The sequence below is a fragment of the Pleurodeles waltl genome, chromosome 12 (assembly GCF_031143425.1).
Source record: "Pleurodeles waltl isolate 20211129_DDA chromosome 12, aPleWal1.hap1.20221129, whole genome shotgun sequence".
NCBI classification, from domain to species: Eukaryota; Metazoa; Chordata; class Amphibia; order Caudata; family Salamandridae; genus Pleurodeles; species Pleurodeles waltl.
The window spans coordinates 674255260-674273159 of NC_090451.1; the positions used below are offsets into that span (position 1 = coordinate 674255260).

General features: G+C 42.2%; 1 protein-coding gene across 2 annotated transcripts in view; it reads left to right on the top strand.

Moving 5' to 3' along the window:
- The window catches only part of KCNAB3 (potassium voltage-gated channel subfamily A regulatory beta subunit 3), a 147720-nt gene that overhangs the window by 125455 nt on the left and 4365 nt on the right, over positions 1-17900 (top strand). For both annotated transcript variants that reach the window (XM_069218636.1, XM_069218637.1), the window contains exons 9-13: positions 2168-2253; positions 2857-2977; positions 3239-3333; positions 9795-9915; positions 16041-16129. In XM_069218636.1, coding sequence (XP_069074737.1) covers positions 2168-2253; positions 2857-2977; positions 3239-3333; positions 9795-9915; positions 16041-16129 — 512 coding nt within the window. The remainder of the gene's footprint in view (positions 1-2167; positions 2254-2856; positions 2978-3238; positions 3334-9794; positions 9916-16040; positions 16130-17900) is intronic.

A 17900-nucleotide genomic window follows, 5' to 3' on the forward strand; every position in this document is an offset into this window, starting at 1 on the left:
CCCATTGTGTGTATGTCCACTGCTCTACTGCACACCTCCTGCCAGGCTCGGCAGACCAATCTGACAATCTTCTTCTCTTCCCTCCACCATGACTGGTAGATCACCACCACAACTCCCATGGTGGAATCACCATGTGCACATCTGGGCAAGGTACACATTCATGAGGATCTGATCAGGGAACTGTTTTTCACAGTTTTTGGAGTATTTCTACGCAAGGATCTCAGACTAGTGGTTTGTACATTTCCAGGTTTCCTCAAGCATTGAAGGCAGGATTTCTTTTCCACAGCCAGAGAGAAGATTTTCTCTTATTCTCCTCCTCAATTCTTGCTCTTAGGAAAAGTGGGCTCTACATTTGTTTTTAAATGGTTGCTGCTACTTTGTTATGTGACAGTACCCATCTTCACTGACCCTAAGGGGCCCCTACTCCCACATTTTCAACAGTAGGATTAAGGGCCAGATGTAGCAAATTAGCAATTTGCGACTTGCAAATTGCGAGTCCCTGCAACTCGCAATTTGCAAGTCGCAAATTGCTATGCAGTACGGTGTCTCAGACACCGACTGCAACTCGCAATGGGGTCGCAATGACCCACCTCATGAATATTCATGAGGTGGGTCGCAAATTGCGGCCCCATTGCGAGTATAGGCACTCGCTAACATGGAGGCCTGCTGACGTCAGCAGACCTCCATGTTAGCGACCTGCTTTTAAATAAAGCAGTTTTTTTTTTTTTTAAGTGTAGCCCGTTTTCCTAACAGGAAAACGAGCTGCACTTCAAAAAAACCGAAACCTTTAGTTTCGGGTTTTTTTCAGGGCAGGGAGTGGTCCCTTGGACCACTCCCTGCCCTGAAAAAATATTTTGGGCTCCAGTCACAAACTGGAAGGGGTCCCATGGGGACCCCTTCCAATTTGCGATTGGGTTACCCTCCACTTGAAGTGGATGGTAACTGCGATGCCATTTGCGACCGCATATGCGGTCGCAGATGGTATTGCATCCCAATGCGACTCGCAAATAGGAAGGGAACACCCCTTCCTATTTGCGAGTCTGAAATGCATTTTGCGAGTTGGTAACGACTCGCAAAATGCATTTCTGCATTGGGATACGCGTTTAGCGAGTCGCAAACGGCAAATTTTGCCGTTTGCGACTCGCTAAACGTTTGGTACATCTGGCCCTAAGTTCCTTTTCTCTGCTATTACTTTTTTGGCAGGGAAAGGCTTTTGCAGGAACCAATCCAGCTTGGCAGAAGTCCTCCTTAGCAAGAAAGGGTATTCATAAACTTCAGTTCCACCCCTTAATAAATAAGCCAACCCCTGTCAATTACGACGACGTTCCAGGGAGTTTTGGGAACACCTTCAGCAGGATAGTTGACAGACACTGAAGCCAGTGAGTCTGGGAGAGATGCACAGTTGGAAAGGGTAGGGTGAAATCAGTCCTTTCACATCCATCTGTCAGGACAGAAACCCACTTCAGATCCTTCCTCTGGTCTCCTGCCTTTTAATAAATTTCCTTTGAAAACAGATGCATGAGATAATATTATGTCCTTGTGGTTGAGATAATGTTATTATCGCATTAATTAACTCTTTCCGGGAAAATGCAAACTATTACTTCACTGATATTTCAAAAATATTAGGGGGATATTAGAATCCAGTCTTCGGAATTAAGTATTTAAAGCAAAAAATACAAAGACACAGTAAATGTGAACTAGGTGTCTGCCACCACGCCTGAAAAAATAATTTTGGGCAAAATCCTCAATTTCTCTGGTAGGAGAAGCACAGCTATTAAACAAGAGACATTTGTAACTGGACCTATGGTTTCACTACTACAATTAATTAACAATATGGTAGTTATTGGCATTTGACATCTTTTAATTGCCTGTCAAAGGCTAATGTCATGGTACCAGAGGCTAAATCAAAAGGCTTAAGGGAACACATTTTATTAGAGCACACGTGCCTGAGACCTGATCAGCAGGCTTCCACCACAGCATAGGTAAAAACCCCGAAGTAGAGAAGAAAGCATACTAATTATCTTGGGGAGAATTATTTCCTCATTGCAGGTTTGATGTTTATGGTTGGGAAGAGCAATGATTTTGCCATGACGTTGTGACCATTGGATTGCTCCAGTGGAGACCTGTGCATCCTTTCTTCACTCCAACTTTCTCTGTTTTTCTGCAGAAATTGTACGTGCGATGACCTACGTGATTAACAAAGGCATGGCTATGTATTGGGGGACCTCCCGGTGGAGTGCGATGGAGATTATGGTGAGAAAAGTACCATGCTTTTCATATGTTAGGTACCATCAAAATCATATTGCCTTTTGTAGAACTCTCATATGTAACAGATTAATGCATATCCTAGGCTTTCTATGATGCTAAATATGGCTGTAAAGCATCTTCGGAGCATCCCACTAATGCCAAAAAGGTACAATGAATAACATATATTTTTGACACTTTGGATAAGGCACTATTAAATTATGCAGTGTTATGCGATAGGTCTTACTATTACCGTGTGCATCTGTTCTTATTAAAAGTGACCACTTCAAAATTCATAAATAAAATATTTCAACAGATGGCCCTGAACTGAAAGCTGTCTCTCCAGAACTAGCCAAACCAAAGTAAACAAGATTAAAAATTCATAAAAACGTAAGATACGTGATAAGTATTTTCCTCACAATATTCTGAGACTTGGAAAGTTACAAGTCTCCTCTAGTTCTTGTGCCTATGAGCTTCTTAGAGGCTAAATTCACATTAGGTGGACATGCTATTTGCATGTATCATAACATGGTGAAGACAGCACTCTATAAGTGCCAGAAATGGATTGCCATTTCCAATCTTGTAATGTGCATGTCTTCTGTCTCCCTGCAGGAGGCGTACTCTGTGGCTCGTCAGTTCAATCTCATCCCGCCAGTGTGCGAGCAGGCCGAGTACCACATGTTCCAGCGTGAGAAGGTAGAGACCCAGCTCCCTGAGCTGTACCACAAGATAGGTGAGTGAATCTGGAGGCTGGGCCCTGAAGATGCCTGGGGAGGAAGGGATGCAGTGGACGCAGGGAGAGGATGAAAGATGCAGGGGTCATGCAGAAGGGGCCAGAATGTAAAACAGAATGAACACAGGAAAGGATTAAGAGAGAGGACAAGCGGAGATGCACGCATTGGTCTTCCTACTCTTCTGTACCTGCAATTTGTTTATCCTTGGTGTAAATCGTCCATTCCTCGATGTACCCTCAATGCTGCTCTTTCGTTTGCAGGTGTAGGCTCTATGACATGGTCTCCCCTGGCATGTGGTCTGATCACTGGCAAATATGAAGAACGGGTGCCTGAGAATTCCAGAGCCTCCATCAAGGTAACTTGTTCCACAGTTGCATGTCCTTGTTAACCACTCCCTGCTAGCCACACCAGGCACAAGACTCAAGACCTTCAAAGGAATACATCACTGGGACTCATGTTATCAGCCTGACTAAATTTATCTTCATCTAAGTTCATGACCAATCCATGTTAATTTTTGTTATTGAGTTGGTCATCTTCTGCTCAGATGTTGTGAGCAGCATTGTGGCAGAGGACCCTGCAAAGTGAGGAGCCCAAGTCATTTAACCATGGCCCCATCCCCATCTTTGTAACTGCTCTGCTCCCATGTAGCATACTCCCATCCAGACAGCCAAGAGAAGGGCCTGTGTAGCCTATACCTGGAGGAAGCTGTGTCAACAGCTGTCTTGCTATACATATATGTGGATCTTGTATACTCCAAGATGTTTAATCTAGTTGGAGTTCATACCTAGGCACAAATCCTAACATCACAAAACTTTACAAAAATATTGTCTACCTAAACCCAATGCCTCCCACTTTTAAATAGCTAAAGAGAGATGCTGTTTCCTTATGGCCAGGTAAGAAGCTGGATTTTAGCTTTGCCATAGGTGCAACATGTTTGTCAAACGGGCACCCCTCCAAGGGGCTCCTCATTTACTTCCAGATCCTTTTGGGTTGACACCTCAGTGGACCAGCAACTACAACAGAGTTGTAGGCAAAAGGTGCACACAGCCTCTAGAAGAGCGCTTTGATGCTCATAGGCATTTACTACTAATTCACTCTGTTGTTTAGCTCTCTACTTTCCCCATGCAATGAGAACCTTTTATCAAATAGAAAAAATGAGAGGTGCTAACACCATGAACAGGTTGTGAAGAACAGCTTGAACAGACTGGCAATGCATAACTGAAGCCGAGCAGACATGTTTACACTTGTGGAAAGCAGGTAGGAAAGTACGTGTGGTAGCCCTGTATTGGAACATTCTTAGGAAACAAAACATATATGCCTTGATCCTGCTTCAGTAATCGTGTATTTCCTTAAGGAGTAGTACACATTTGAGCTGCAGTTTTGGGGAATGTAGGCAGTATTTCTCATTTGTAGGCCGCAGCCAATGAAAGTGGTGTATATGAGTGTTGGAAAGTGACTGTTCTTGACTATATTTATTTGGACACAAGCCTGGGTTGTTTAATGAGTCTAAAATCTGTTTCAGGTCTTTTCATTGCTTACTCTTCAATTCTTCACTTCAAACAACATTTCCTAAAGTTCCAGTGTCAGAGTTTGCCTACAATCTCAAAGTTCTAGTTCCAGAGGTACATTCCGAATGATGTACTGCTCATACCGCTGTCTCTTATCCACCTTTACTGGGTGTCTAAATGTCAATGAATTAAATACTTAAGTCCTCAGATGTCAACTACTCCTTTCTAACTAAACTCTTGCTATTTAAATATGTTTGAAACTGACTTATCATCTTTCTTGTTTCTTTGGATCCTCACATATTGCTCTGCTTTGTCTCATGTGTGAATCACATGCTGAGACTTCCACAAGCTGCATGATTTAATGATAATCGTTAGGCTTTTTGCTTTTAATCTCAAGGCTGAGTCCCCATGTTTTCCTCTGCAGTTGCTGGAGAATATAAATCCTATGCTTCGTGTTTGGTCTTGGTTTGTAGTTGACATCCTGCATTTGACCCTATGCTGCCAAATTTAGTTTCCTGCTTTTGCTTCTCAGGTTAACTTTACCTTTAGATTCTGGTAATATTAATTTCCTGCAATCCAGTACTCACAGCCTTTCTTGTTTCGTTTGAAATTCTTCCCAGCTTTTTGCTTCCGCATTAATTCTGCACCTGAGTGGTCTTCTTAATGCGTCTTGAAGGAGCCTCCACTCCCTTCGTAATCATTAGTTGCTTGTCTGCAGGCAATGTTTCTATGTTTTGTGCACCCTTCTTAGTCACTCTTTAATCCACCTACACCTTGTTTGTCTGAAAGTGTAGTGATGCTTCCTTTGTCCCAATGTATTATCCTCTGTTCCCTTGTATTGTCTTTTGTTGCTGGTCCATGACATACCTCTTGGTCTAGTTGTTCTTCCACATGAGTATGGCTGAGAGGCAAACTGGGGTCTGTGGTACAGCATGGAAGCCTGACTCTGTCCACCACATGCATATCCAGTTATTGCCATCTTTACACTTCTGTGTGTCTTGCTTGTTTGTCTAATCCTTTCTGACTACAGAAACCTGCCTGTTCAATGGTTCTTCCTTGCTGTTCCGTTCCTGCCGTACTTACACCAGCCTTGGTATGTACACTGTCCGTGTCTCTGCCCCCTTCCCTGCAATTCTCAAGCCTAACCCCTCAATCATAAATCATGGTCCATTTCCTGTGCATTTCTATTGTATTGCCTTCATAAAACTCCATTCCTGTACTAACAGCATATCTCTTTGCTATCAGCATCATTTTAGCCATTTCTAATTCGTTGTTAGAGACCTGAGCTGGCACCTGACAATAATTCAGTATCTAGTGAATGGAAGCTTACCTTTTCAACACATGACAGCACCACAGCTTACGAAAGCAGTGTAGCATTTTGCAATCCACAATCACCTTGTTCCTGTGAAGGTAAAACATTAACTCCTTTTCTCAGATGCAGGATATGTAATATTTCCTTTGTTTCTCCAGAATGGGTTCTCTATAAAAAAATACAGATATTACAATCTCATGGATAATGTGGACATGTGAAAGAACATTTGGATTAAAGAACAAATGTACAGCAGCTCTCATAGTGCCACCTAGTCTTAGTGAAAATCTGTAAGTGGTTCAGATCAGGAAGATGTGAAGTTTGTGTACTTATTTGGTCTTAGTTACTGTCAAAATGAGGCTATTTTCAAAATCACTTAATCTGCTTTTTCACATTGAAGTTGCTAGAAGCGTCAACTCTGCTCTTTAGGGTCTGATAGAATAACATTGTCAAGGTATTGAGGTCTTGGTAGACTCATTCTTTCTTGTGTGTATGACGTCTAGGTCAGATGTAGATTCAACTGGCAGAAAGCTATGTTTGAAGAAAACAAGTTTATAAGTTCACCATTTTAGAGGAAGGTCAGAGATGTCACATTGCCTTCTACTTGCAGAGTTGGTTGAAAATGTAGGATCATAGCTACCTCCAAAGACTCGAGTACCAAAGATGATTTCTTAGATTGAGATTCTCATACGTGAGCAGTGGCAGCTGCATCTGAATTATCTAAGAGTACTTGGATTCTCAGAATATTAGAGTATAGGAAAGAGAAGACAATCCAATCAGATAATCCATGGCATATTGATAAGGTTGCAGGTATGTCTGGTGGTCTATAGGTTGACTGGCAAAGAGGCCTGAGAATGGTTATCAGCTTGGAAAGGCCAGTGGTTTCAGCTGTCATTTGTTTCTGGCCATGATGGAACCTGGTAAGTCGGTTCAGTTCCACATTCTTTATTCCGGCTACAGGAACGGCAACACCTGGAATGCCACCTGTGCATTTACAGCAATATTGGTGCTTTCACTTATTTATTTAAAGGCTTTTGTTAAACACTTCCATTGAAAGATGGGGCACCGGCTTCATTAGGTGTCTGATGAAAAATAATTTATCAATTTCCTTTTATGGTTTTCATGAATTATTCTTTCACTTTCTACATCAAGGATCAACCTATATGAGTTTCTTGCATCTAATACATTTGATCTTTCACAGCTGCAGCTAAAACTATTCTAACAGTAACTTTAAAAGGATTCTACAAATCATGCTAAAAAGAAAAATAATTTAATTTAACCACATTGCATAATGCTTAAATCGTAGCTTATCATCACAAAACGCTGTTTCATCCATCTTCATGCTATGTCGTTTGCACTGGATTGAGGGTGAAATATTGTTGTAAACACACACATGGACCATCCGTTGACCATAATGAAGTGGTGACTTCACTTGCTTTTTGATACGGGGCAAACGTATACAGAGAACCACAGTAATTAAACTGCACTTTTAGTTTTTTGATAAACTCGCTTCAAGGTACATAGAACATACCTTGTGGACCAGTTCTTTTAGCGCTCCCAGAGTTGGTGTTTGATGTTTTCAGGAATTACTAACACTATTAGTACTTGTCTGGCCACACCTCCCGCCCCCCACACACAATCTCACACATTACTTTTTCTCTCTTAAACGTATTTGAATTTCAGAAGATTGCCCCCATTTAGCCAGAATGTATGGACAGCTACAATGCTGTAATTGGTTGTCCCACCAAACTGAAATGTCTTTAGTGACTAAAGGCTGCAAGCCAGAATTTTAATTTGCACACTGTGTCATGGTTGAATTCCTAGACCAATTAAGGCTCATTGAAATGGATCAACAGATGCATATTTATCTTCCTCTCTTGTCCAAATCTCCCAATGAAAATAGGTTTGGGATTACTTTTATTATATTCTTTTAGGTTGGTCAGTAAAACTATTTGAATGTGAGGGACTGCTGTTCTAAAGCCTCCTTGGATGCACAAAGCTGAAATTGATTTGTGGAAGTGACTTCAATAGATAGCATAAATACTGTAAGCAACAAGTGAGGAGATGAGGAGACATATTCATATTGGTGTCTAGATCATCTAATGCAGTGTACCCACTGAGAGGGCTTCAGTGTAAATCTTGGCAGGAAGATACAGAACCTTCATGTCCTGTAGAATATCCAAAACCATCTAGATTTAGGAATGTTCCTTAAGTATGAGAGTGTTGGAAATCAAGTTGTTAACATGTGTTGGTGGTGCATTCCTTTGCACTGAAATTGATGAGCACAGTGTTTGGATCTTGGTGACAACCCTTAGGTGGTTCTGTGGATTCGAAAGGTTTGCAGTTACCACAGACTCCTGTTAATGTTTCATAGTTGTGATCCATAGAAATAACTTGGAAGAAGGATCATGGTGTCTTTAGGACACAAATGATCTAACATAGTCAAACCTCTTACTGTGTTTTTTTCGAACAGTAAAATAAAATAACTTACAAAATGAGACTGCAGGATACCTATTGCATGATGTTTATGATGGAAAGTCCTAGACGATTTCTTGTTCCTGGAGAAATATTGGAGAGTCTCTTCGCAGTCTTTTGGCCATAAAGGAAGAGCTCAAGAGAGAGATGAACCACATCATGGATACTTAGAATACATTAATTTTTCTTTTTGTAGGTTCAGTGGTAGTGTCTGGCAATTTTGACAGGTAAAATAAAATCATGTTTAGAAGGCAAGGCTTACACATATCACTGTCACTTTTAACAAATTAGGGTGCCGTCTGGGGCTCTTAGCCAGAGTCAGCAGGAACATTTGTTGACTATTTAGCAGAATGACCCTAAGTTTGTTTTGGATTTTACCTTTACTTCTTGATTAGTCTTAGGGTATTAAAATGCTTGGGGAGAGGAGAGGGGCCAGAAAGTTGAGAGGGAGTTAGGGAGATGATGGTCAGCATTTTGGTGTTAGAGACGTTCCTCTGTCAAAGGGTTAAAAAGGAGTCACCCCATTAAAGGGGGAGGTTAGTTTAAGTACTGTAAGTTTATCTGCTTTTTTCTGAGCTAGATTTTATATTCTGTTTCCATCTCACCACAGTGTTGTAGCAGTGCCCAATAGTTAGGAGTGGTGGAGAGACAGGTGCCTGAGAATAATTTCAATTGCCAGGCAGGTTCTTCTTTTATTCCTGGAGACACATCCTTTGGGTTGGAGTAACTCCTTTTTCTATGACATTGACCTTGAACTTTTGTATATTTCACAACATGTTCTGCAGATTAGAACATTTTATCCAGAGGCAGATCCTTGATACTCAGAGATTCTATCACATGTTTCTTCTCTCCTGAAGTCAGTTGTGGATTTCGTTATTCTGTAACCAACATTTTGCATTATATTTCATGAAGATTCCAGACTTCATTAAATGTATTCCAGGTGTTTCAACATTGTTGCATAATTTGTGGTAAGAAGTAATTTCTACTACAATTGCAGATCAGTCTAATAAAGCCTTGTAGAACAATTACAGTTTCACTTATGGATTCAAATTTATATGACTCTATGGTTGTCAAGCAATCATAATGCGCCAAATGTGCATAACCATTCATACGACTAGGTACAAATTCTATTGACTACCCATAGTGCACATTTTCTGCATGCTTGCTTGGATGCTGAGAAAGAGACATAAAGACCAATCACAATGCACCATTCCCATACACAGATTAATTAGCTGAGAAAGAGACCAGTAAACCCGGCATGTTACCCCACATGAGCACGCTATATACAGAGCACATATACTACAAACACATTGTGCTAGGCGTGCACACCTAAACATGTGCCTAGATTAGTTGTTTAGACCAATCCTGACATCATTTCAGCACCCATACCTACCTGCATGCATATGGAAACCAATTGGCACATATTGACTTCATACAGACATCTCTCTTGAAAGAACAGCTGCAACATCTCCTCCATTTGTCATTCACTCTCGTAAATAAGGTGCCCTTCTCTCACCATTATAGGGTTACCACTGGCTCAAGGAGAAGGCAGTGAGTGAGGAGGGCAAGAAACAGCAAGCCAAGATTAAGGAACTGCAGCCAATCGCCGAAAGAATGAGCTGCACAGTGGCTCAGCTGGCTATTGGTAAGTCACCAGTCTTGGTTCCCAAGAGTGCATTGTGGTGCCCGGAGAGTACTTGTCCATTGCTAATGTAAACATGTGAACACAAACTTAACGTTTTCCTGATACTTAATTTGTTCAGGAATTTGTATTGTACATCTGAAAGTTCCCTAAAAACGAGAAATGCCATCAGAGAGAGAAATGCACTACACAAGAGCTCTTGTGTCTGGTTTTCCTTCAAACCTGTCTTGCCCAGGCGCGTGCACAGCTACGGTGATCAAAACCCATCATTAGGAGGCCTCTGCTCATGTTTGGCTGCCACATCTGACACAAATCTACAACATAGTTAAATAATTTAGGTCCTGATTTAGATTTCAGCTGACAAGTTATTCTGCCACAACGTTGATCGAAATCCCATTCGCCGAAATATAAATCCCATAGGAAATAATGGGATTTATATTTCGGCTGGCGGGATATCTGTCACCGTGGTGATGGAGTAACCCGTCTGCCAATATCCAAATCAGGCCCTTAATCTGTTGGGGAGCACATAACATTTCTTCCCAAAGCCGCTAAATAAATCTGGCTCTTGCCTCTCAAGCTCTCTAAATCCATCACTTAGAGCAAGATCATGGAGGATAACGCAACTAAATGTGTGCAGTCTTTACTGTAGTGGTGTGAGGATGGGATGATGGCAATCGCAGGAAGGTCCTATTGCACTAAGAGGAAGCAGGGTTGGCAGAGCCCATCACATAAACAGGGGAACAGTGCAGATGTCTGTCTGTGTCTTGCAATAGTGTTGTTTGCTGCCGGTCCCCTGAAAGATAGATGGCTCAGTGTGATTAAAGCTCACCACGGTGGAATGTGGTGAGCTGCAGGTAATGGTTCTAAACCTAGCACCGCGGGTGACTCAGCCTTCCATCTTTCCATGGATGGTAAATTGAGCGCCATGAAAATGTGTAATAGAGGTATTATGATGAGGAGGATTATTATTATTATTATTAATATTATTATTATTCCCTCGGTCGCTTTGGCAAATGATCATCCCCGAGAATGCTTCCGCTTTGTTTCAGGGTAGAATACACCACACTCTGACACTCTCCCCTGCTGGAGACCTAGCGACTTTATTGCACGAGAACATATATCAACAATTAGAAGGATTACCGCCGGGCAAGAGTTCCATTGTGCATTACAATGAAAGCTGGATAGTGCCAGATTGGCAAGCATGTGGGGAAACTATCAATACATTCCATCAACATCAGACTGTCGTGTCCTGACACAAGGGTATGGAAGATAAGTGGGCCTCAACATGGAGTTTCTTACACATCAGAGGGTGCCTGGTCCTAGAAGAGCACCTCTAAGGTATCCTTCAACCTACATCCCACCTGCTAGAGGGGTGCTCCCTGCCTTAGTAAACTAGGTCGCTCTTGAGGTGAGAGCAAACTGTAGAGAGCTACAGAATGTGGTCTTTTGGGCCACTTATATAGACTAACCCTCTCACGCAGCTGCACCCACTAAAAAGGGTTGACATTGTCCCTGCTGGTGATCTCTAGGTGCATAATCTAGCAAGCTACATGTTTCTGAAGCCAGCATCCACCTTGGCCTAACGTAGGAGGCTTTGGAAATACCCTTCCACACCCAGCGGTTACACAAGCATGTTGCCCACTTACTGTTCCTTTTTTGTTTTCTGCACTGTGCGCCTACAGCACCCGAGAGTCCCTTCAGTTGGTGGCTGAGGGTGGAGGTCTGTGTCTGTCCTAGTGCTACTGTTCCCCAAGACATAGACCCCGTCCTAAAGGTAACACACAATAGGAGACTGCCCTTCACTTTCCTGAGAACATTCACTGTTGGCCCTTCCATTCAGCCTCCTCACCAATCATACTCATACTTCATGAACCCTGATGGCCTGGCCCTTCCAGACAGTCACAATTGCTCCCTCATTTGCTACGCTCTCTAGGCCTTGGCACTGCATTCACCTAAGGGCCAGTATGAGTTAGACACAAATGGCACTCTCACCCTTCCTGTGCACATTTGCTACCTTTGACCTGGCACAGCATGAATGAACACACTAATTTTGTAACTGGGACCTTTAAATATGGCTCAGTCTTTAAGCAGTAGAAATCTGGAGGCCTGTGTTGGGCATTATGTGTAGTGCTGTGAGAACCTACTGCATTCTGAGAGTTGTAGTTTTGTTTTGCTTCCATTGAACTAATTAGACTAACACACCTGAAAACAATGATTTGTAGCTGAAATGTTCAGGACACTGTCCATAATGACCTGGACTGAGGTGGTCACCCTACCAGTGGAGTACATACACATATTTTTTCATGGTAGAGTGAGTGGAGGGGCACTGTACTTCCCCTCACTAAACAACATTGTATTGTATGAGTATTTATATATTGCTTTTCTACCCCTGACGAGCTGGTGAAACGCTTTGCTGATGGGTATCAAACTAGTTTGTGGAAAACCAGAGTTAGTGATGTAGTCATGCAGATGGGGGTCCAGTTTCTCATGATATTTTCTTGCTTTGTCTTGCTTATTGCAATATGAATCTCATGCAAGTCTATTGTGCAGTACCCTGTATAAGAAGGTTGATATTTTATGTGTTTTAGGATGCTTCTCAACATTAGGAGCTTTGACATACATATGGACGTTGTAGCTGTCATGCTGTTTCTCCATTATATGTCATGATGTTTGTGAACAACTTTTGTGTGCCATTAGTTGGTCGAACACGTTAGTTATATGCAATAGTACTACAAACAACATAAATAATTATATTCTTAAACCTCCATACAGAGTTTAGTCTCTGCCTCTCCAATCTTTTTTGTGCAGAGATCTCCGCCGCAACTGTGGAGTCCAGGACGTATAAGTATACATTTTAATAGTAAATGAATGAGGGATGGGGCAGTGGATGGATGGTGGAAACAACTTTCTACTAAAGGGGAGGGGGAGTGGAATGGTGAGGAGTAAGGAGGGGTTAAGGGAGGGCTACGGAGGTATTTAGGATGGGCAATAATGCCCATCCTCAAAAGAGCCCATTACTATTCACAAAATGTCTCTTCTAAAGTTACTACAGCCAGAATGGGACCCAAAATGGTAATAAATTACTCCAGGTCGGAGCTGAAGTAAGTCCTGGACCACATATGGCCAACCACTGGTACTGCAACACCCTCCCACATAAATTAATGGAGGTAGGCAGGAAATAATCTTAAATTAAATTATTTAAAATACTTACAAATATCGGTTTAATGTTGAAGAAAATATACAAATAAAAAATAAGAGATTTTATTAAACTTTTTGGGATTTAGAAATTAATATAACAATACATTTTAACTAAATATTTGAATAATTTACTTTTAATAATTAATAATACATAATACTTGCGTTAGGTGGGATTTTATTTTTTCATTTAATCTCTAGAAAACATATTTTAATTTTATTTAAATTATTTTCATCATTTTGAGGTTTAGTTTAAAATGTAGATAATAATACATTTACACCCAGATTTTGTGAATAGCCAAAAGAAATAAAGTTATTCAAAAGTCCAAGAGTAAAATTACATGTGTAAATTACTCACAACTCACTTCAGTCAATAACCTCAGTAGTCATTTAATTGTTCTTATAATTGGCAGCCCAAGCTATTCCATTTCCTCCGTGGCTGTCTTGTCATTCAGTGAGTTGTATTCGTGTTACCTTTGTAGATTTAATGTAATGGTGATCCCTGGTTTGTATATGTACGTGCTCACCATACTAGTGAATGTGTATCACCCTTACACTTATTCTCTTTACAGAACATGTTTCAGGGTCAATGCACTCTTCAAAAGGCTCAAATTGACCACTGACTGTGGGATGTGAATAAACATACTAAGAGCAATGCTGGGAGACATGAGAGCATACTGGCTGAGGGACTGGAGCCATACTGTCAGCATCTTGCTTTGGCATACACCTTCAGTGGTTCATGGGGGACTGAGTGTCCCAGATGGGTGCAAGGAATGCCTATACTTATCATGGAGAAGGAGCATTTCATGCACACTGTTGAAGTACCAGGTTTCACAGCATGGTATTATATCATGGCATACCACCCCTGTGCACTGCAGCGCAAGTACCAGTGTACTGTGCTGGAGACTGCAACACTTTTTGAGGATACCAAGCAAGACACTGAAGGACATCATGTGCAGGAATTCCAGTGTTTGCTGCTGTTTAATGGGGGTGCTCAATTCCCATAAGAAGACCTACAGCTGTTAGCTGTGGGTACAACTCATATGCTACAGTACTAAGGGCCAGAAGTAGGTACAAACCAATTTGTGACTTGCAAATTGCGAGTCCTTCCGACTCGCAAATTGCAACTCGCAAACTGGTATGCAGAAAGGTGTCTCGGACACCTTCTGCGACTCGCTATGGGGTCGCAACGACCCACCTCATGAATATTTATGAGGTGGGTCGCAGTTTGCGACCCCATAGCGTGTCTAGGCACTCACGGGGATGGTGGCCTGCTGGAGACAGCAGACCACCATGTCCATGACTGCTTTTAAATAAAGCAGTTTTTTTTTCTCTTTGCAGCCGGTTTTCCTTAAAGGATGCATTAATGAAGATTTTGGTTTTTTGGCCTATGGATTTCATCATTTTTGTGTGCATTAACGTGACATCTGTAGGGACCCCTTTACTAATCTTGCAAGTGTGAAACCTACAAAAGATTCCTACATCACTGGAGGCAATGCTGTCTCAAAAGATATCATCTATGTACAATTGTGAATGAAGGGCTCAGTCCATCCTTCCCTTCTACTGAAAGATAACTCTGATCCTCATGATCACCACATCTCAGCTCAACTATTTCCTGTCAAGACTATTCTCAAACTCCAAAGGGCCCAATCTCCCATCACGTTTTGATTGGTTTGCTCTGATCACATCACCTTGGCCTTGATAAACAACCATTAGCCACCACTTACGCAATCCTATTTCAAGATAGAGTACCTATAGGCAAGCCATGGCATGACAGTAAACCTGATAACTTCATGTGAGCAACCTGTCCACAGTTCTACACCAAAGAATCTGAAAAAACATAACAGCGATTCATGCAGCCTTAACATACTCTAGAGCTACTCTATACTGATTAAAGGCATTTACTATGAAACCCAGCACTGTCCAGCACTGGCTGGGATACTACAGATGGTGAACACGTTTTTCTTGTGATTACAAAAACTACTATGAACTGCAAAGACCAGAATGCACTCAGAACTGATGTGAATATGAAAGTGGTGTGCTCCTTCTCCCTTTAACCCAAGGGACATTGGGGCTGATTTAGAGTTTGGTAGAGAGGGTACTCTGTTGTAACCACAAAGGAGTACCCTCTCTGCCAAACTGACGGTCTGCCCGCCTCATTTAGAGTCAGGCAGACCTTATGTATATCAGCGATGGAGACTACTCGATCAGTCCAATGGAGTGGGGCTGTCAGAGGTTTGGCTATTCGACCACCAGCCTGTTTTAGAGTGGGTGGTCGAATGGGCAGTTTTTACTCTCAATGAAAAACCAGGTGGTAATGGGGAGTAAAAACGTGTAAATGACCACACACCACAGAAGGAAACTCCTATGGTGTGGTGGTCATTAGTTTGTGTTTATTTCAAAACATAATCTTGCTTTAGGAATTCATTTTGCTTTCGGAAAAAAAAACAAGTTAAACATTTGACGGAAGGTACCATCATGTTGATGTTCCCGTCTGTCAGAGTTTTAACTCATTGACAGAAACCGCTGTGAGGGCGATTCCTGTCGATGACTTGAGTTGCCTTTTTGGCCGGCGGACATCTCTAAATTCAGAGTACAGTTCCTCCCGACTCTCAATCAGACAGTTTGTGTTTGAGTTGGCTACAATACCAGGAAGTGCTCTAAAGCAGATGCAAGCAAGTGTGAGTGCTAAATAAAAATCCCAATAAAATAAAAAATAAATAAAATATGCAGAATACCTGAAATGTCTATGTTGTTAATTGTTTTCTGGATAGTAATCTATTGTCCACTGTACCATGCCCCACCTGGATTTAGAATATGGAACAGAACAGACAATGACAATGCCAGCATGGTGTGAGGAAAAGCCCACAAGAATGTACCTGAATATATTCTGTTTCTTTTGTCTGAACACCTCTCTTTCGTCTTTCCCACAGCTTGGTGCTTGCGGAGTGAAGGTGTGAGCTCGGTACTGCTTGGGGTCTCAAGTCCTGAGCAACTGCTGGAAAACCTGGGCTCTATTCAGGTGAGATGGTCAGTTGTAATAACATTAAGCCTTGCAGAGTCATTACAACAAGCTGTGACCACTACAGCCAGGCAGCCAGGAGGAAGGGCCTTAAGTCTTCCAAGAGACTTTAGACAATTATCGCCTCACATTCACACCCCAGAGGAAGAAAGCAGACAAAAGCTTCTGCTCGCTACCTGCATCCAAACAGCCAAAAGTCACTGGCCCTCACCCACTTCTAACCTGAGAGAGAGTAGTGAGAGACCCTCAAATTGCCATAAAAGACTGCAGTATGAGCCCCCCTCCAGTCATCCTCTATAGGACCTGTAGGCATGGAATCCTTTCTAGTCCTCTCCAGGGAAGCAATCAAACAATCATTTGGAAACAATCGGCCAGCCAGTTGCACGGGCCAAGCAGTAGGCAGGAAGTCCTTCTCAACTCCTACAGAGAAGCAATAGAAAGAACCTTGTTATCACCATGCAAACAACTACTAGATAGAGATTCCCTCCAAACACCTTCCAAAGATCTACCATGTGCAGACACCTTCCAACCAAACACTGGTGCTGTATTTTGGGTGGAGCTGCTGAAATTGTAATTGAAACACAATGGAAAGAAGCACCATATACTGACTGCCTTCCATTCACCCCAGAAGACCCATCTGTATTTCTTCTTTCTACCCAGCCTCCTTGTATCCACCATGCATGGAACCGCTTCTTTCAAGCTGACATAGGACCACCATGCACAGATTCCCTTCCACTATTTACCAAAAAAAAAACAATGGTCGACCTCCCCTTTCCAACATGCAAAGAATATGTTTGCCTTTCTATCCAGCCATTGGAGAGCCACTAGCATTCCCCACTTCCATCTACCCTTCATAGTCCCGTGATACAGAGACCTATTTCCACCACCTTCCAAAGAACCACTGTGTATGGACTCCTCCTATTCATCTTCCAGAGAACTAGGGTTTTTGTCTCTGCTCAGCACCACCCAAACAACTTCCATGCATGGCTCCCTTCCATTCACACTGCAAATAACCACCATGGATGGCTCCCATTTCATCCATCCTCTGAGAGACAACATGGCTCTGCTTTAATCCATCCTCAAAAGTCTATTGTGCAGGCATCCTATGTTTTGGCTTTGTTTCATCCACCCTCTCTTCCATTATCTCTTATTCCGCTTCCAGGACTCCCATGGATGTACTCCATTCTATCCACCCCACCAAAGACTCACTGTGCATGGCTCCGATTCCAGACAAGCCAAGAACCCCCACTCATATTGCCTTCCATTGACCTCCAAATAACTACCATGTATGTACCACATTCCATTCCGCCTTCCAGAGAACCACCATGCATGGCCCAACTTCCACCCAAATTCCAAGGAGCCACCCGGCATGAACTCCATTCCATTCTGTTCCATCCAACAGCTCACAAGGCATCCTCACCCCCCCAACCATTCTCATAGGATTTTACTGCTGACGAAAAATGGGATTATGATGTCACTAATGAAAGATAAGCGGGGCTAAAATGTTCCTGTGGAAAAAAATTTAAGGAATCTTGCGATTATGAGGTTTCACAATGTGAATCCATTCTGGATTCACCTGGTGTGCACTATTCCTCCATCTAGTGGTTGGTTCTGATATATACTCTTTATGGTCCTCTTTTACTCTTGTGTGGTTTTCTTTGGATGTCATTTTGGGACCTTTTGGTGCTACGTGCGTCCTGCTGTGACGTCAGATGTGCACCCTGGAAGTACCTGTGCACTATTCCTCCATCTAGTGGTTGGTTCTGATATA